Source organism: Theropithecus gelada, chromosome 7b, assembly GCF_003255815.1.
Source record: "Theropithecus gelada isolate Dixy chromosome 7b, Tgel_1.0, whole genome shotgun sequence".
Lineage (NCBI taxonomy): Eukaryota > Metazoa > Chordata > Mammalia > Primates > Cercopithecidae > Theropithecus > Theropithecus gelada.
In genome coordinates this window covers 74,476,224-74,497,323 of record NC_037675.1, presented here as the reverse complement: position 1 = coordinate 74,497,323, position 21,100 = coordinate 74,476,224, and the positions used below count along the sequence as shown (strand labels likewise).

The following is a 21,100-nucleotide window of genomic DNA, read 5'->3' as shown; positions in this document are numbered from 1 at the left end:
CGACCTCGTGTCCTCAGACCAACCAGCCCAAGGAACATCTCACCAATTTCAAATTGGGTAAGCAGTCTTTTCATTCTCTTCTCCAGCCTTCTCGCTACCCTTCAATCTCCCTGTCCTTCCAATTCCAGTTCTTTTTCTTTTCTAGTAGAGACAAAGGAGACACATTTTATCAGTGGACCCAAAACTCCGGCACTAGTCACGAACTTGGGAAGAGTCTTCCCTTGGTGTCTAATCACAGCAGGGACGCGTGCCTGATTATTCCCTCACATTTCAGAGGTGTCTGATCACTGCAGGGATGCCTGCTTTGATCCCTTACCTTGGTGGCAAGTACCACCACCCCCCCCCTACAACTCCAAGTCTCTACCTTCTCCTTTCTCTGGGCTTGCCTCCTTCACTATGGGCAATCTTCCACCCTCCATTCCCCCTTCTCCCTTAGCCTGTGTTCTCAAGAACTTAAAACCTCTTCAACTTACACTTGACCTAAAACCTAAACACCTTATTTTCTTCTACAACACCACTTGGCCCCAATACAAACTCGACAATTGTTCCAAATAGCCAGAAAACGGCACTTTCGATTTCTCCATCCTACAAGATCTAGATAATTTTTGTCAAAAAATGGGCAAATGGTCTGAGGTGCCTGATATCCAGGCATTCTTTTACACATTGGTCCCTCCCTAGTCTCTGCTCCCAGTGCAATTCATCCCAAATCTTTCTTCTTTCTCTCCTGTGTGTTCCTTCAGTCTCCACCCCAAGCTCTGAGTCCTTTAAATCCTCCTTTTCTACGGACTCATCTGACCTCTCCCCTTCTCCCCAGGCTGCTCCTCACCAGGCCAAGCCAGGTCCCAATTCTTCCTCAGCCTCCGCTCCCCCACCCTATAATCCTATCACCTCCCCTCCTCACACCCAGTCTGGCTTACAGTTTAATTCCACGACTAGCCCTGCCCCACCTGCCTAACAATTTCCTCTTAAAGAGGTGGCTGGAGCTGAAGGCACAGTCAAGGTTAATGCTCCTTTTTCTTTATCTGACCTCTCCCAAATCAGTGAGCACGTTTAGGCTCTTTTTCATCAAATATAAAAACCTAGCCCAGTTCATGGCCCGTTTGGCAACAACCCTTAGATGCTTTACCACCCTAGACCCAGAAGGGCCAGAAGGCTGTCTTACTCTTTTTTATTTATTTATTTATTTATTTTGAGATGGAGTTTCACTCTTTTTGCCCAGACTGGAGTGCAATGGCCCGATCTCGGCTCACCGCAACCTCCACCTCCCGGGTTCAAGCGATTCTCCTGCCTCAGCCTCCCGAGTAGCTAGGATTACAGGCATGCGCCACCACACCTGTCTAATTTTGTATTTTTAGTAGAGACAGGGTTTCTCCATGTTGGTTAGGCTGGTCTTGAACTCCCGACCTGAGGTGATCTGCCTGCCTTGGCCTCCCAAAGTGCTGGGATTACAGGTGTGAGCCACCGCGTCCAGCCCTAAGGCCGTCTTATTCTCAATATGCATTTTATCTGCTCCCAACATTAAAGAAAACCTCCAAAAATTAGATTCCAACCCTCAAACCCCACAACAGGACTTAATTAACCTCGTCTTCAAGTTGTACAATAATAGAGAGGAGGCAGCCAAGTGACAACGCATCTCTGAGTTACAGCTACTTGCCTCTGCTGTAAGACAACCCACAACCACGTCTCCAGCATACAAAAACTTCAGACATCCAAGCCACAGCTCCTCGTGGACCTTGCTTCAAATGCCAAAAGCCTGGCCACTGGGCCTCGTAATGCCTGCAGCCTGGGATTGCTCCTAAGCCGTGCCCTGTCTGTGCGGGCCCCCAGTGGAGGTCAGACTGTCGGACTCACATCGCCACTGCTCCTAAAGCTCCTGGAGCTCAAACCCAATGTTCCTTGGCCAACTCCTTCCCAGATCCCCTCAGCTTAGTGACTGAAGACTGATGCTGCCCCATCACCTCAGAAGCCTCCTGGACCATCACAGATGTTTTAGGTAACTCTTACAGTGGAGGTAAGTCCATCACCCTCTTAAACAATACGGAGGCTACCCACTCCACATTATCTTCTTTTCAAGGGCCTGTTTCCCTTGCCTCCATAACTGTTATGGGTATTGATGGCCTGGCTGCTAGACCCCTTAAAGCTCCCCAACTCTGATGCCAACTTGGACATTCTTTTTCGCACTCCTTTTTAGTTATCCCCACCTGCCCAGCTCCCTTATTAGGTTGAGACATTTTAACTAAATTATCTGCTTCCCTGACTATTCCTGGGCTACAGCAACACCTCATTGCCGCCCTTTTCCCCAGTTCAAAGCCTCCTTCACATCCTCCCCTTGTGTCTCCCTACCTTTTTTTTTTTTTTTTTTTGAGACGGAGTCTCGCTGTGTCGCCCAGGCTGGAGTGCAGTGGCACGATCTCGGCTCACTGCAAGCTCCGCCTCCCGGGTTCACGCCATTCTCCCGCCTCAGCCTCTGAGTAGCTGGGACTACAGGCGCCCGCCACCACGCCCGGCTAGTTTTTTGTATTTTTAGTAGAGACCGGGTTTCACCATGTTAGCCAGGATGGTCTCGATCTCCTGACCTCGTGATCCACCCGCCTCGGCCTCCCAAAGTGCTGGGATTACAGGCTTGAGCCACCGCGCCCGGCCGTGTCTCCCTACCTTAATCCACAAGTATGGGATACCTCTGCTCCCTCCTCAGTGACCGGTCATGCACCCCTTACCATCCCATTAAAACCTAATCACCCTTACCCTGCTCAATGCCAATATGCCATCCCACAGCACGCTTTAACAAAGTTAAAGCCTGTTATCACTTGCCTGTTACAACATGGCCTCTTAAAGACTACAAACTCTCCTTACAACTCTATCTTACCTGTCCAAAAACTGGACAAGTCTTACAGGCCAGTCCAAGATCTTCACCTTATCGACCAAATTGTCTTGCCTATCTACCCAATGGTGCCAAGCCCATATACTCTCCTATGCTCAATACCTCCCTCCACAACCCATTATTCTGTTCTGGATCTCAAACATGCTTCCTTTTCTATTCCTTTACACCCTTCATCCCAGCCTCTTCTCGCTTTCACTTGGATTGACCTTACACCCATTAGCCTCAGCAACTTATCTAGGCTGTACTGCCACAAGGCTTCAAGGACAGCCCCCATTACTTCAGTCAAGCCCTTTCTCATGATTTACTTTCTTTCCGTCCATCTGCTTCTCACCTTATTCGATCTTTTGGCGACCTTCTACTTTATAGCCCCTCCTACAAATCTTCCCCATAGGACATCCTCCTGCTCCTCCAACATCTATTCTCAAAGGGATATCGTGTGTCCCCCTCCAAAGCCCAAATTTCTTCTTCATCCATTACCTACCTCGGCTTAATTCTTCATAAAAACACACGTGCTCTCCTTGCTAATTGTGTCCGGCTAATCTCCCAAACCCCAATCCCTTCTACAAAGCAACAACTCCTTTCCTTCCTAGGCATGGTTAGGTACTTTCGCCTTTGGATACCTGGTTTTGCCATCCTGACTAAACCATTATATAAACTCACAAAAGGAAACCTAGCTGACCCCATAGATCCTAAATCCTTTCCCCACTCCTCTTTCCATTCTTTTAAAACAGCCCTAGAAGCTGCTCCCACACTATATCTCCCTAACTCATCTCAACCCTTTTCATTACACACAGCTGAAGTACAGGGCTGTGTGGTCGGAATTCTTACACAAGAGCCAGGACAGCGCCCTGTAGCCTTTTTTGTCCAAACAACTTGACCTCACAATTCTGGGGTGGCCCTCATGTTTGTGCACAGTGGCAGCCGCCACTTTAATACCTCTGGAAGCCCTCAAAATCACAAGCTATGCTCCACTTACCCTCAACAGTTCTCACAACCTTCAAGCATTAATATCCTCCTCACACCTTTCACACTTACTGTCTGCCCCTCGACTCCTCCAGCTCTATTCACTCTTTATTGAAACTCCAACAGTAACTATTGACCATGGGCCCGATTTCAACCCAGCTTCTCACTTAGCACCCAACACAAGTCCTGAACCACATCTTATACCCAGCCTGGTAAATAACAGTGAAAGATTGCTCATAGACACTCAGCGCTTTCTCATACACCATGAAAACCAAACCTCCCCCACTATGCATTTACACCATCAATCCCCATTACAACCTCTGATGGCTGCCACCCTAGCTGGATCCCTAGGACTCTGGGTACAAGACACCTCTTTTAGTACTCTTTCTCATCTTTTCACTTTGCATTTTCAGTTTTGCCTTGCACAAGGTCTCTTATTCCTCTGTGGCTCCTCTACCTCCATGTGTCTACCTGCTAATTGGACAGACACATGCACACTAGTTTTCCTTACTCCCAAAATTCAATTTGCAAACGGGACCAAACAGCTTCCTGTTCTCCTCATGACACCAACACTTCACTATTTTGTGTTTTCTTATTATTAATATAAAAAGACAGGAATAGGCCTCGCCTTACTCATCGCTGAAAAAGGAAGACTGCATATTTCTAAATGAAGAATATTGTTTTTACCTAAATCAATTTGGCCTGGTATGTGACAACATAAAAAAACTCAAGGATAGAGCCCAAAAACTCGCCAACCAAGCAAGTAATTACACTGAACCCCCTTGGACATTCTCTAACTGAATGTCCTAGGTCCTCTCAATTCTTAGTCCTTTAATACCTTTTTTCTCCTGCTCTTATTTGGACCTTGTGTCTTTCATTTAGTTTCTCAGTTCGTACAAAACCGCATCCAGGCCATCACCAATCATTCTATACGACAAATGCTCCTTCTAACAACCCCACAGTATCACCCCTTACCCCAAAATCTTTCTTCAGTTTAATCTCTCCCACTCTAGGTTCCCACACCACCCCAATCCCTCTCGAACCAGCCCTGAGAAACATTGCCCATTATCTCTCCATACCACTCCCAAAAATTTTTGCTGCCCCAACACTTCACCACTATTTAGTTTTGATTTTCTTATTAATATAAGACAGGAATGTCAGGCCTCCGAGCCCAAGCCAAGCCCAAGCCTGCGTGTATACATCCAGATGGCCTGAGGCAACTGAAGAACCACAAAAGAAGTGAAAATGGCTGGTTCCTGCCTTAACTGATGACATTACCTTGTAACATTCCTTCTCCTGGATAGTAAGTCTCTGGGGCTCCCCACCAAGCACCTTGTGACCCCTGCCCCTGCCCGCAAAAGAACAACCCCCTTTAACTATAACTTTCCACTACCTACCCAAATCCTATAAAACTGCTCCACCCCTATCTCCCTTTGTTGACTCTTTTCCAACTCAGCCCACTTGCACCCAAGTGAAATAAACAGCCTTGTTGCTCACACAAAGCCTGTTGGTGGACTTTCTTCACATGGATGCGCGTGAAACCTACATCTTTAAAAATATTTTGTTACTCTTTTTAGAGACAAGATCTCACTGTTGCCCAGTCTGGAGGATGGTGGCACAATCAAAGCTCACTGCAGCAGCTTTGAGTTCCTTGCCTCCAGCGATCCTCCCACCTCAGCCTTCCAAGTAGCTAGGACTACAGGCACATGCCACCTTGCCTGGCTTTTTTTTTTTTTTTTTTTTGTAGACACAAGGTCCTGCTATGTTGCCCTGTTTACCTTCATCTTTTTATAAATATGAACACCCAGGGAAAAGCCAGCAAGACACTGGGAAAAACAGACTACAGGAACAAGGAAAAGTAATATCCTAGACACCAAGTAAGAGTCCCAAGAAGACAGGAAATGTACATGGTGCTAAAAGACAAACTAAGGCATTGCCTCTGTGAATCCTGAAAATTTGAGACAGGTCTCAGTTAATTTAGAAAGTTTATTTTGCCAAGGTTGAGGACACCCGCCCATGACACAGCCTCAGGAAGTCCTGATATGTGCCCAAGGTGGTCGGGGCACAGCTTAGTTTTATACATTCTAGGGAGACGTGAGACATCAATCAACATATGTAAGAAGTACATTGGTTCAGTCTGGAAAAGTGGGACAACTTGAAGCGAAGGCAGGAAGACTCCAAGCTGGGAGGGGGCTTCCAGGTCACAGGTAAGTGAGAGATGAATGTTGCATTCTGTTGAGTTTCTGATTAGCCTTTTGAAGGGAGGCAATCAGATATGCATCCATGTCAGTGAGCAGAGGGGTGACTCTGAATAGAATGGGAGGCAGGTTGGCCATAAGCAGTTCCCACCTAGACTTTTCCCTTTAGCTTAGTGATTTGGGGTCCCCAAGATCCAGTTTCCTTTTACACCTCTTACATGCCCAGTTTCTCACACAGGCTCTCACCAGCCATCAGAGGAATGGTGAAGTACAAACTGGAATAGGTTGAGTGAAATTCAAGAAATTTGGAGGGCATATATAAAATACTGTTTCTGGAATCTTGATACTATAATGAAAGGAAATAGGATCTAAGATAAATTTTTTGTGTTGTTCCTCCATGTTACAGACCGGGGGAGAAATCAGATAAAAGAAATACCTGAGCAACACTCAAGAAATTGTAGAATGTAGTTAGAAAACAGTGCCACGGGGGAGAGGGTCTTCTAAATTGGGATGCATGGAGTAGTACATTCACTTACGAAAACAGGGGTAAGGTGGATTCTGTCATAAACTGGAGAGAAGGTGCCTAATAATTGTTAAAAAAAAAAAAAAAAGAAAGAAAGAGAAAAGAAAGGATTATTTGCCGGGTGCGGTGGCTCACACCTGTAATCCCAGCACTTTGGGTGGCTGAGGTGGGCAGATCACGAAGTCAGGAGTTCGAGACCAGCCTAACATGGTAAAACCCTGCCTCTACTAAAAATACAAAAATTAGCCGGGCATAGTGGCGTGTGCCTGTAATCCCAGCTACTCAGGAGGCTGAGACAGGAGAATCGTTTGAACCCAGGAAGTGGAAGGTGCAGTGAGCTGAGATCTCATCATTGCACTCCAGCCATGGTGACAGAACGAGACTATCTCAAAAAATACATCTATATATAAAAAAAAAAATTAGCTGGGTATGGTGGCATGCACCTGTAATCGCAGATACTTGGGAGGCTGAGACAGAATAATCACTTGAACCCGGGAGGCGGAGGTTGCAGTGAACTGAGATCACGCCACTGCACTCCAGCCTGGGCGACAAGAGCAAAATTCCATCTAAAAAATACATAAATAAATAAATGAAAGAAAGAAAAGGATTATTTACCAGGTGAGGGGAAAATCAAATCACTTCTGATCATTCAGTATTTTTTCAATACCTACTATAGGAATGAAGGTTGAAAAGAGCAAAAGCTGCAGTGTGTGAAAAGTAAATGACCAAATAACATTAAAGGTCCTAGACTCTGCAGTGATGCATTTCCATTTGCTTCAGAAGCGTTTGTAACTTAGGAAGAGGGACAGATAAGTGAATGATGAAATAAATGGTGGTAAAACCCAATAGTAAGTGGTAAAAGATGAAGCTGAAGGGCAGTGCATGAAAGAATTACTTGGGGGAGAGGGTTGTTAGACTAGAAAAGCTAGATCAGTCACTACTAAAGTCAGGACCTAGGCAATGGGAAAACAAAAACCAGCTCTTCACACTAATGATTCCAAAGGAATCTACCTCATTAACATCTTCACTTGAAAACAGTTTGCCTTAATTTATGCACAATGTCGCTGCCATGCTTCTTATACAGGAGGAAAGAGGAATTGTTATGGAATTAAATATTGCCATCAGGGCTTGGTGCATAGCCACATTTTATCTTATTAACTCTCACGTCATTTGAATTCTTTGCAAGTATGGGTTTCCTTAGATTGGAATCTGCTTAAAATCAGGGGCTGCCATATCTTCCTCATCTTATTCTAGCCTTAAGTTCTGAATATGTGTTGGGATTCAATCAGGCTGGTGGGAAAAACATTAAAGATAGTTACAGACACAATTCTCGGAAGGCGGAGAAGTTTGCATAGCTTCCATAATAGATATGGTTGAAGGCAACCTGATCTTTCGTTTGAAACAAATTAAAGTAGTAATAAAGGAAGGCAGAGTAGTTTACCTAGTTTGTTTACTCATATGATCCTAAGACTAATCTTAGATATACCTCTGGTGCTTAAGTGCTTTTCACTTGGGAAGTCCTTCTAATGGTGTTGACTCAAGCCTTTGTTAATTAGTCTTACTGAATAAATACAAGTCTCACTAGCTGACTGAGGCCTAGTTGCAACTGTTTACCCAACTCTCCAGGGAGTCTGTAAGCGGTGGGACACCCTCAGCTGGACTGGCAAAACAGAGTATCTGTGTGTCAGTGTATTTTATTCATCTGTCGTTGCAGGGTCAGGGTCTGTGGGCAGACCCCTACAGCTGGTGCCCCCTCTGAGGCACACTGCCGGAAATGTTTGTCACTGTTTTGTTAATTCTAAGTTCCTTCTTAACGAAGAACCTGGGCCCTCTCATTTAGAAACTTGCCTCAACAGTATATTGAACAAAATAAAACTTTGTTTTGGTACTTTTCTATCTACAGTAACAGTCAGACAAGTCTCTTCACCTGGGTACATTTACAAAACGGTAAATTGACAGGAAAAAAATTAACTTTCATGGTTTTGGATTCTACAATGTGAAATGCTCACTAGTTTTTCCTTTATCAAAAAAGCTTATGCCTGTAATCTCAGCAGTTTAGGAGGCTAAGGCTGAAGGATCACTTGAGGTTTGAAGTTGAGACCAGCCTAGACAACACACTTCATCTCCACACACACACACACACACACAATAGGCATGGTGGCATGCACCTGTAGTCCTAGCTACTCAGGTGGCTGGGACAGGAAGACCACTGAGCCCAGGAATTTGAGGCTGCAGTGAGAGCCATGATTGTGCCCCTACACTCCAGTTTTACAGGGAATCCTTGTCTCTAAACAAAAAGTTTATTTAAAAAATGTAATTACAATGGGCAAAATAGACTACGTGACCTCTAAGGCCCCTTCCACATTACTACTTCTACTGAGAATCTTCCTATTTCCCATTTCCTCTCAGTTAGCTCATCACATTTGATAATTCATACAGTATTTTGTATTTATGTCAATTGATGTTCCTGAACTCCTTGTGTAATTTTTTTTGCCACCATGAGATGACCAGCTACCAGAAATATATATATTTTTTGAGATGGAGTTTCGCTCTTGCTGCTCATGCTGGAGTGCAGTGGCGCAATCTTGGCTCTCTGCAACCTCCACCTCCTGGGTTCAAGATGCTGTCTCAAAAAAAAAAAAAAAAAAGAGTAGACAGACTCAGGAGTGTCACATTTAATTCAAACATGGCTTGAAAAGAATTTTTATTTTTGTTTCTAGAAATTATTTTTCCTGGGTATTTTAGACTGCCTTTCTTTAATTTGGCCTTCATGACTCAAGTAATGAAATGCAAAGATTCTGTCAATTAAAAATGTAAGCATTCAAATGCAAATAAATTAACATAAATATTTCAGTATTTTACTATAATCGCATTATAAAAAATCTATCAGTTTCTCAAAACGTGTGAGTTCACTTCGGTCTGTAGTATGATTGTTACATTAGTAGCTCCTGGGTTTGGTATTATCTCCCTGTTTTCTTCTTGACAGCTAGACTGTTTCTTTGCCTGCTTGGGATTCCTTCTCATACCCTTTAATCTCCAGTGACAGTCATAAATGAATTCACCATCTTTTGTTGAGCAAAACTATTTCTCAATTTCATACTTAACAGAAGACTGAAATACAACCCAGAGAAGTTTGTAATCAATTTGACATAAAACCTCTCTGCAGTCTTTTGGGTATAAATTGGGGCCATCATAAAACTTGTTAAAAAGAGTTGGGAAAATAAGCCTCATCTAAACATTGTATACCTGCTTATACTTATTTGCATTAAATTGATTCCATAAAAAAGGAGAAAAAAATGATAGTGTCTAGTTCAAACTGGCTCTCAAGCTAAATGTCTATCAGGTATTCATGCCAGATTAAAACCTGAAACAGCACTCTTCACAAAATAATCATTAGCTTACGCTTACATAGTTCACAGGGAAGTGCTATAATAAGATTCAGAATAAGTAACAACATAAAATTATCTACAGAAAAAATTTTCAGGGCTGGCTAGAAAAAAAGCCTAGAATATTAGGGTTTTCTCAGGCATAATTATGGAAGATTATGTTCATGAATATAATTATGTATATTTGCCTCAAAAAATGTTTTCCTCTTTAAAATCTACCTAAAGGAAAATTCAGCTGCATTTATGTACTCTGTTAGGATAAAATAATATTGAATAGACACCTTAAAGTGCTAATCAAAATGTGGTCCTTGGATCAGCAGGCAATGACATTAGCTGGGAGCTGTCCAGGAATGCAAAGCCTGCGGCGCCACCCCACCTCTGCTACTTCAGTGTCTCTATTTCTACAAGCACTCCTCAGATGATTTGGGGTCACATTAAAGTTTAAGAAAAACAACTTCAAACTTACCTTTCTTCCTTGTAAACAGATGTACATACTTTATTTTGTTTTTAGGGACAAAGAAAAATAGTATTCTAACTGCCAGATCAAGACTGGTTCTTAACATGTTCATGCTTTGGCCAGGCAAGGTAGCTCATGCCTGTAATCCCAGCACTTTGGGAGGCTGAGGCGGGTGGATCACCTGAGGTCAGGAGTTCGAGACCAGCCTGGCCGACAAGGTGAAATCCTGTCTCTACTAAAAATACAAAAAATTAGCCGGGCGTGGTGTTGGGCGCCTGTAATCCCAGCTACTCAGAAAACTGAAGCAGAGAATCTCCAGAACCCGGGAGGCGGAGGCTGCAGTGGGCCGAGCTCGTGCCATTGTACTCCATCCTGGGCGACAAAAGCACAACTCCCATATCACCAAAACAAACAAAAAAAAACACACATAAAAAAACAAAAAACAAAAAAAACACCCTCCCTTCAACCAAAAAGAAAAAAACACCAAAAAAAGATTTTCATGCTCTTTATATAACAATTTGAAAGGGCAAAACGAATTCATACTGTATAAGGTTTTCAAACTAAAATTAATTCATGGGTTTATGGTAAAATTAACCCACAAAGTTCAAGCAACTTAATAGAAATTTCTGATGTGTATTTCCAGACACTAGAATATGCCTGTTTAATGGCTAATTCTTTATATATACAATTCTAAAAAACAAGCAACTCTGACAATCTAAAGACTTTTACTGAAGCTTGGTTACAAAACATGATTTAAACTGGCATTAAGCGATTAACAGTTTCTACCACATTTATTATAACAATTTTCACTCTGCTGCCGAAACTTTAATATACGAACTTGCACAAATTCATATATTTAGTTGAGGTCCTGCCGCAAACCTCACTGGAGATGTTATGCAGTACACAGTACATCTCCCCAAAGGTTTCAGATTAAGAGATCTCCCTTGTTTTTAGAGTGGCCCTTTAAGATAAGTATAGTTGACAGAGCAGGAGAAGAAACCAAGCAAAGAAAATCAAATCTACCTGAATAAACCTTCATGTTAATAGTGGCTAAATAAAAACAACATAATATGATGCCTTAGAAACAGCAACTGTGCAGTACGTTAAGAAAAGACAGACATGGCCAGGTGCGGTGGCTCAAGCCTGTAATCCCAGCACTTTGGGAGGGCGAGACGGGCAGATCACGAGGTCAGGAGATCGAGACCATCCTGGCTAACACAGTGAAACCCCGTCTCTACTAAAAAAAATACAAAAAACTAGCCGGGCAAGGTGGTGGGCGCCTGTAGTCCCAGCTACATGGGAGGCTGAGGCAGGAGAATGGCGTAAACCTGGGAGGCGGAGCTTGCAGTGAGCTGAGATCTAGCCACTGCACTCCAGCCTGGGCGACAAAGCGAGACTCCGTCTCAACAAAAAAAAAAAAAAGAAAAAAAGAAAAGACAGACACAATAAACTGCTCGAACAAGGTCAGGCTGGGGGTGTGTCTGAGAAAAGACTGAAAAATAAACGAAAATGGCAAGGGGCATCTTTTCTGAAATTTTCCGTCGAGAAACCAGAATTTAAAATAAAAAAGAGGCATTTCCATAGATGTATAGTAGATTTATCCAAAATAATGTAAATGGCTTCCTTGACCTTTAGATACCAATAGTCATAAAAATCAAGTCCATAAAAAATTCAGCCCATATTTTTAAGTTTTCTAGTATGCACCACACAATTACAACATGATGCCATTTATTTACATGATTCTGAAAGAACATGAGTCCCCAGGATCAAATATATACATTTTTAATATTTGAAATATTTACATAATGGAACCACATCAGGGTTCGAGGGTAAGAACAGTGTTTTCAAATGTCCTCTCGAGGTGTGTTAAAAAAAAAAAAAAAAAAAAAAATCCAGTAATCCAAAGCTCACATTATGCTTTTCTAACAGGCCAATCTTTACCTTTCTTTTAAATAAGTATTCAGACATGGGAACAGCTGCATCTAATTTGTGTGAAAAGCTGTTTAAAACTTGTTACATTTTCAGGTAATTTTACTCCCTGGTGAAATTCTGATCTACAACAAAGAAAGCCCCAGGAATTTCTCTCAGCACATCATCAGTATAGTTTTAAACACTAATGAGCCAAGGTAAAACAAGATATAAACCTTCTACAAGACAAAAATGAAAACAAAAAGTTAGTGGTTGGTAACTGCCTTGAATGATTTACCTTTATCCTTAAATAAGATGTAAACTTACAAATTGCCGAGCAGAATACCTATCATGTTTGTAAAACTCTCATTGTCTGTCAATTTGCCTAATTTTACTTCATTTTTTTGTTTTGTTTTAAAGGGGGTTTTCACTTATACTTTTGGTGTGATGAATTTTTTGTTAAATAAAGGGATATAATAGATTTCAACTAAGGACCAATTAGTGCAAAAATGCATTAAATACAACTCTCCAGTATTTTAGGATATGCCTCATTTCTGAACAATAAAATTAAAGGGAAAAATCACTATGATCCACATTCCTTTAAAAGAGAAGCTGAAGCAGCCAGCTTATTAAAAAGAAAACCCCATCCAGTTAGCAGACTATTGCTCACGATACGAGAATACCATGCTCTGGGAAACTAATAACCTAATTATAACAGACATTTTAGGTTGGAACAGTATCATTTTTCCTTTACAATTCTATTCTTTAATTAGGAAATGTTTTAAGGACCCCACCAAAGCAAATTAGGGAAAAGAAAGACTTTTACACATACATTCACAAACACATTCATACAGAAATACAGTAGGAATGGATTGTCTGCTAATTTTTGCATTCCAATTTTAAACTCCATGCCTTCACAAGGGCTTGCCATTTCTGATCAAAAGAGAGTGGGAGTGGTTAATAGTTCATGACTGGTGTTTTCAATTAAAATTGTTCATGTTGGTTCCTATACAGTACATTTCAATATTAAGTGCAATTCTGCAAAATAATTGGGGAGTCGTTTTAATATTTACAAGAAACAAATCAGCAGAACAAGATTATTATTAGATAGGCTGTGTACAGTAGCTGCGGCTTATAAAACATACCAGTAATTTGTACCTGGAGAATATAAAGAGAACCAAGGATTCAGATGACTTTACAACCAAGGGAGTACACAGGGCAACAACAAATTAGAGGACCAAAAAATTCACATTTTCTACAATAAAAAAAAATTACAAATCTCACAATGTCTTCAAAGACAAAGAAAAATTCAAAGTCCTTAAAAGGGTGGCGAAGAAGAAACCTGAAATGGAACTCTTAATATAAAAAGTTTTACTTCACAAGACCAATTTTCTTGGCTTCTGTTTCATATATCAATAATCTCCACATTTTGACTATAAAAACTTCTGCTTCTTCATCAAGTACCTAAAGAGGAAACAAAACAGCAACACATGTAAGAGAAGCAATCATCAACATCTGCCAACAACAGTGACCAGTATAAAGTTTTTTATCCACTGACAATAAGCACTTATTACTTAAATGCTAGTTAAGATTGGTTTAGTGGTGGGGCACGGTGGCTCACACCTGTAATCCCAGCACTTTGGGACACTGAGGCGGGCAGATAACAAGGTCAGGAGATTGAGACCATCCTGGCTAACACGGTGAAACCCCATCTCTACTAAAAATATAAAAACTTAGCCAGGCGTGGCAGCCTGTGCCTGTATTCCCAGCTGCTGGGGAGGCTGAGTCAGGAGAATGGCGTGAACCCGGGAGGTGGAGCTTGCAGTGAGCCAAGATCACGCCACTGCACTCCAGCCTAGGCGACAGAGCAAGACTCCATCTCAAAAAAAAAAAAAAAAAAAAAAAAGTTTTAAGGTTGTTTTGAGGGGATAAATGAGATTCTGTATTGTTATTACATAGTTGTATATTTCGTTCTTCTTAAATTACTACGTTCTTTATAACACGTATTTGTTTTCCTTAGAAAGTAGTTTTACTTTCAGTAAAATGACTTAAAGAAAATTTGTCCAGTGTGAGAAATGTATTATTAATAAATAGTAAATGGGCCGGGCACAGTGGCTCACACCTGTAATCCCAGTACTTTGGGAGGCTGAGGCAGGCGGATCACCTGAGGTCAAGAGTTCAAGACCAGCCTGGCCAATATGGCAAAACCCCATCTCTCCTAAAAATACAAAAATTAGCTGGGTATGGTGGCAGGAACCTGTAATCCCAGCTACTTGGGAGGCTGAGGTAGGAGAATCGCTTGAACCTAGAAGGCGGAGGTTGCAGTGAGCCAAGATCATGTCATTGCACTCCAGCCTGGGCAACAAGAGCGAAACTCCTCGTCTCTAAATAAATAAATAGTAAATGTAAATTACCAACAACAAAAAAAATCATTCAAAATTCCATGGCTTACTAAACACAAACAGTACAATATTTTTGTGATCCCCCTTTTATTCTTTTATTTTACCTTTACAGATACTGCATTTATACATGTCTGACAAAACTACTTCCCAAGGAAACCACATGCTTTTCATAAAGAACATAGTAATTTAAAAAGAACTAAACAAATACACAATTACATAACAATACAGAATTTCATTTATACCCCAAAACACAACCTCACAAACTTTTTTTTTTTCCCTGGAAACAGGATCTCTCTTGTCACCCAGCCTGGAATACAGTGGCGTGATCATGGTGCACTGCAGCCTTGACCTCCCAGCCTCAAGTGATCCTCCCACCTCAGTCTCACCAGTAGCTGAGACTAGAGGTGTGCACCACTACTCCTGGCTACATTTTTGTGCTTTTTAAATAGAGACAGGGTCTCCCTGTGTTGCCCAGGCTGGTCTCAAACTCCTGGGCTCAAGCAATCTGCCCACCGTGGTCTTCCAAAGTGCTGGGATTACAGGTTTGAGCTGCTGTGCACAGCCCAACCGTGCCATCTTAACTAGCATTTATTGTGTACTCGACACTAAAGTGAACATTAAATGAGGATATAAGTAGTACAGTGTTCAGAATACAGTAAACAGAATAAGCAAACACAATCATCATCACGGGGCACACATGACTACTAAGTAACAAGTCTTCCAGTGGTGGACGAGGAAATTGTCTTCCTCTCTACTTGTGAATTAGGGTCCTTGTGTCCCCATCACTATTCCTGCCATCATCCCATACACACATCTGGCCCTCTACATTATGGCTGCTGTGAGGTGAAATGGACTACTCTGCTCCCTTCTAAAGGGGGCAGCTATGACTGTGCTCCAGAAGTGTGGCCTAGAGTTGCCAGGTCTTCATAGAGGAGGCTTGTGGTAGGAATTTAGAGTACTCAATCTCTAGTCAGACTACATAGGTTCAAATTCTCTAGTCAGACTACATAGGTTCAAACTGCAGTGCTGCCTCTTACTCAGCGATAGGTCCTTGGTTGGGTTACTTAACCTGAGCCTCAGTTTCCTCATCTCTAAAGCGGAGGGGATGTAGCTACATACCATAGCAGTAGGTACTAAGTGGAAATTAAAAGAGATGGTATGTAGTTAAGTGCTCTGAAAAGTGTCTGGTATATAACAAGTACTTAATAAATACCTAGGAGAAGGCTGGGCACAGTGCCTCACGCCTCTAATCCCAGCACTTTGGGAGGCCTAGGTGGGCAGATCACCTGAGGTCAGGAGTTTGAGACCAGCCGGGCCAACATGGTGAAACCCATCTCTACAAAAATTACAAAATTTAGCCAGGCGTGGCTAAATTTTAGTCTCTACAAAAATACAAAAATTAGCCAGGCGTGGAGGTGGGCACCTGTAATCCCAACTACTTGGGAGGCTGAGGCAGGAGAACTGCTTGAACCCAAGACGTGGAGGTTACAGTTAGCCAAGATCATGCCACTGCCACTCCATACAACAGAGCAAGACTCTGTGTCAAACAAACAAACAAAAGAAATTAAAAATAAAAAAGAAGAAATTTGTCGCTTTCTCAATGATGGCAATTAATTAAAGAACTTTTGATCAGATTTCTATGAGCCAGATTTGACCTTCGTTTAAGAACTCTGTTGTAACACTAATCCACATCTGAGTCACACTTCAGGGAGATGTAGGCACAAAATGCAACCAAACTTCATTTAATTTACATAAAATGAAAAAGATACAATAGAAAGAAGTCAGACTTTTGTTCAGAGTAAAACAGTACTCAGGCTAAAAATTCAGTCTCCTCATTTATTCAAGAAATATTTACAAGGCCCCTGAGCTTTTTAGCGGAGCTGTTTGACAACACTAGCTCAACTGGTTTCCTCTCATTCTAATCAACAATGAGCCACAAAATCATAAACAGTGGTCTAAATACACTCCAAATATCAATGTATTACAACAGATCAAAAAATCTAAAATTAACACTGACATGTAATCTTTACTGTGATAGGAACTCTGCTGAGGCCAAACACTGCAACACTGTTTCATTTAAAACATGTCTTCACTCAGGCCTAACTAGGACACCCTCTATTCCAAGAAAAACAGGGCTGGAAGCTTCAGGAAAGTTCAGAATCCAGCCCTGAGGACTGAAATCTATTCACATTTCTCCTTTCCTCTGAGGCAATGAAGTTTTCACAAATGTTTTATCAGGTGTTCTAAACGACAGCTGCATCAAGCTAGCTAGGCAGCAGAATAACATTCTAAAACCAGAATGTTATCTGGCTTTAGACACCATAAAATGCCTGGCCACAAAGCAGCTTGAACTCACAATTCTTCTTTTTGACTATAAACCCCACTATGTCCCTCCCTGACATCTTTGGTGGCAGTTCCAACTGCAAGTACTGCCAGTCATCTACCATTTCATATCATGTTTGATGATCCTTACTCATCTTCCCATTGCTGCCTTCTCGCTCTGCCCTTTGGACTCCTGTTCTATTTTATACTACACACCAACAACTAAATTAGGGTTTCCTCCTCTGTCTCCTAAAGCCCTGGCACTTCTCGGGCAGTCTCTCACTCTCAATGTCAGTCTCCACAGGAATGACTGGTGGGTCTTCGCTGTTTCCTTCTTGGCAAAAAAAATAACAACTCCATGGACGTTCATGAGCTCTCACCACCTTATCCATTGCAAGAGCAGCTATCTGGCAAGTATCTTATCTTCCCCCCACTTAAATGAGTGCTCTGGCAACTATTTCCAGTATTTCTCTCCAATCTGACTCCCAATACCCAGGAATTTCCCACAGTCATACTGTGCACCTTGCCATCGTCTGGACTGACCTATCACACAGACTTGAACTTTCTACACTCTGACCATAACCTCTTCTTTCAGTTGTTTTATTACAATTCACCTTCCACAACTTCACTGGAACCACTAGTCCTTAATTCATTCAAACCACCAGCTCCATTCAGGTATTATTTTCTTCTCTTCCTAACTTGGAGATCATAGTTCATTCATTCTCTTGCTCAACCTTTACCATCAATTATCTTTTCCTTTCCTTGTCTCACAAAATCAGTGTTAACTAAATGCTACCACTGACTGTAATCCCAAATTAAATGCAACGAGGATTTGACATTCACTGTCAGTACAACAAGTGTTTGGATACCTGTCCAAAAACCAGCATATATATACAATCTTGTGGCCAAAAAGAAGGAAATAGTGTCCTTTACAGGGTCATGGATGGAACTGGAGGCCACTATCCTTAGCAAACTAACACAGGAACAGAAAACCAAATACAGCATGTTCTCACTTATAAGTGGGAGCTAAATGATGAGAAAACATGAACCAAGAGAGAGGAACAACACACAAGGTGGCCTATCGTAGGGTGGAGGGTGGCAGGAGGGTGAGGATCAGGAAAAATAACTAATGACTACTAGGCTTAATACCTGGGTGATGAAATAATCTGTTCAACAAACCCCCAGGCACAAGTTTACCTATATAACAAAACTGCACATGTATCCAACTTAAAAAACACACACACATACACACACACAACTACATGTCTCAGTTTCTGTGGTAATCCCTGTGATGCTTAACCTAACTGCTATCAATGCCATCAGATGTTCTATCTCCTCTACCTCCATTATCGTTTCTACATATCTAATTCAAACAAGTACATCAAGGTTTCAGTATCTGTATATCTGTCTCTCTGCTACTACAGGTCATTTGTTCTACATTATGCTTCTAGCACATTGTGCTGGGCATAGGGAAAACATGAATGGAACTGGTGGAAAAGAATAAAGCCCTATTTATTTATTTAGAGATGGGGTCTCACTCTGTCACCAGGCTGGAGTGCAGTGGTGCAATCTCGGCTCACTGCAACCTCCACCTCACAGGTACAAGTGATTCTCCTGCCTCAGCCTCCCCGAGTAGCTGGGAATACAGGTGCACGCCACCATGCACAGCTAATTTTTGTATTTTTCATAGAGACAGGGTTTCACCATGTTGGTCAGGATGGTCTCGATCTTTTGACCTTGTGATTCACCCGCCTCAGTATCCCAAAGTACTGGGATCACAGGCATGAGCCACTGCACTCAGCCCCTCAAGTTTTAATTCAGGCCTAAAAAAGATTCTGGAACAAAGGCAGGAAGTGAATCAAATTCAAAAGTGAGTTTATATAGATGTTAATTAAAATATTAATAATAGTGCATTTCTGGCCAGGTGTAGTGGCTCATGTCTGTAATCTCAACACTCTGTGAGGCTGAGGCAGGAGGATCACTTGAGCCTAGGAATTCAAGACTACCCTGGGCAACATAGTGAGACCCCATCTATATTTTAAGACAAAAAAAAATTTTTTTTTTTTTTAATTAAAAGAAATAAAAATAGTGAATTTCTAACTTACCATAGCAACATCATCTAAAATGCTCTGGGGTGAACTATGAGCCATAACCTAAAAGAGAAAAATAATTGTCACATTAAAAATAAATAAAAATTAACAATATAGTCAAGAAATTTTAAGGTATGAATCCTCAAATTCAGACAGGAGTTTCTTGTGATTAAGGAACCATTCTATAAATGTTTTAATTTTCAGAATATCATTCTTCAATGAAAGAGGCACCAAAACCTGGAATCTTAATCTCTATAGCCGTCTGTAGTCTAATTTTAAGTCAAATCTGACACAAGTTTGTTTTTTTTTTTTTTGAGACGGAATCCTGCTCTGTCACCCAGGCGCAGTGATGCTATCTCAGCTCACTGCAAGCTCCGCCTTCTGGGTTTACGCCATTCTCCTGCCTCAGCCTCCCCAGTAGCTGGGACTACAAGTGCCTGCCACCAAGCCCGGCTAATTTTTTGTATTTTTAGTAGAGATGGGGTTTCACCGTGTTAGCCAAGATGTTAGCCAGGATGGTCTCAATCTCCTGACCTCGTGATCCGCCCGCCTCAGCCTCCCGAAGTACTGGGATTACAGGCATGAGCCACCGCGCCCGGCCTTGACATAAGTTTTAATGCCACAATAATTACAAGTTAGAGAAGGCAGAGTAAATTTACTGTTCATATCAAAAGAGCACTGCTAGCAGAAAAATACCTTAGCTATACCTTTATAGAAATACGGTGTTTCTACTATGTTAACTGTTTTATTAAAGTTAAGACTATGTTTTCAGGAGACAATGGGAAGATATACCTTAGTGGTTAAGAGCATGGGTTTCAGAGGCTAGACTCAGTATACAACATAGCCAAGACACAACTTCTCCTTAAACCTCAATTTCTTCATGTATAAAATGGGTATAACATTCATGACAGACACATTCTAACAGTGTTATGTTAAAAGAAGTTTGTTTTTTTTTTGAGACAGAGCTTTACTCTTATCGCACAGGCTGGAGTGCAATGGTGCGATCACAGCTCACTTCAACCTCCGCCTCCCGGGTTCAAGTGATTCTCCTGCCTCAGCCTCCAGAGTAGCTGGGAATACAGGGGCCCACCATCATGCCCACCCTATTTTTGACTTTTTAGTAAAGACGGGGTTTTACCATGTCGGCCGGGCTGGTCTCGAACTTGTGACCACAAGTGTTCTGCCCCGTTGGCCTCCCAAAGTGCAGGAATTACAAGGCTTGGGCCACCACTTTGCTAACATTTTATAGAACTTTATCTTCGGCTAGCGTGATGGCTCACGCCTTGTAATCCCTGCACTTTGGGAGGCCAACGCAGGCAGATCACTTGAGGTCAGGAGTTCGAGACCAGCCTGGCCAACTTCACTGGTGAAACCCCGTCTCTACTAAAAATATAAAAAATTAGCCTGGTGTAAACCAAACACTGCATGTTCTCACTCACAAGTGGGAGCTGAACAATGAGAACACATGGACACAGGGAGGGGAACATCACACAGCTGGGCCTGTCCCGGAGTTGGGGGCTAAGGGAGGGAGAGCATTAGGAGAAATACCTAATGTAAATGATGGGTTGATGGGTGTAGCAAACCACCATGTTACACCTATGTAACAAACCTGCACATTCTGCATATGTACCCCAGAATTTAAAGTATAATTTAAAAAAAAAAGAAAGAAAGAAAGAAAAAAAAAATTAGCAGGGTGTGGTGGCATGTGCCTATAGTTCCGGCTTCTCAGGATCCTAAGGCAGGAGGATCACTTTAGGCTGGGCATTCAAAGCTGCAGTGAGCCATGATTGCGCCACTGCACTCCAGCGTGGGGGACAAAGCAAAACTCCGACTCAAAACAAAAAACAGCAACAACAACAAAAAACAAACAAAACACAATATCTGCCGAGAACACAGCCTGTCAGTCAATAAACACTGATCGTTACTATGATACGAAACGAACTATTTTCATCCTATCCAAAGGATGGGTG

The 21,100-nt window shown here is 41.9% G+C and overlaps 1 protein-coding gene across 1 annotated transcript in view; it reads right to left on the bottom strand.

The window, feature by feature from the left end:
• Positions 1 to 12,119: 12,119 nt before the first annotated feature.
• RBM25 (RNA binding motif protein 25) overlaps positions 12,120 to 21,100 on the bottom strand; it is a 55,163-nt gene continuing 46,182 nt past the window's right edge. Inside the window, exons 18-19 of the mRNA XM_025391241.1 lie at positions 19,146 to 19,193; positions 12,120 to 13,780 (exon numbers count right to left, since the gene is read on the bottom strand). Coding sequence (XP_025247026.1) covers positions 13,688 to 13,780; positions 19,146 to 19,193 — 141 coding nt within the window. The 3' untranslated portion in view covers positions 12,120 to 13,687. The remainder of the gene's footprint in view (positions 13,781 to 19,145; positions 19,194 to 21,100) is intronic.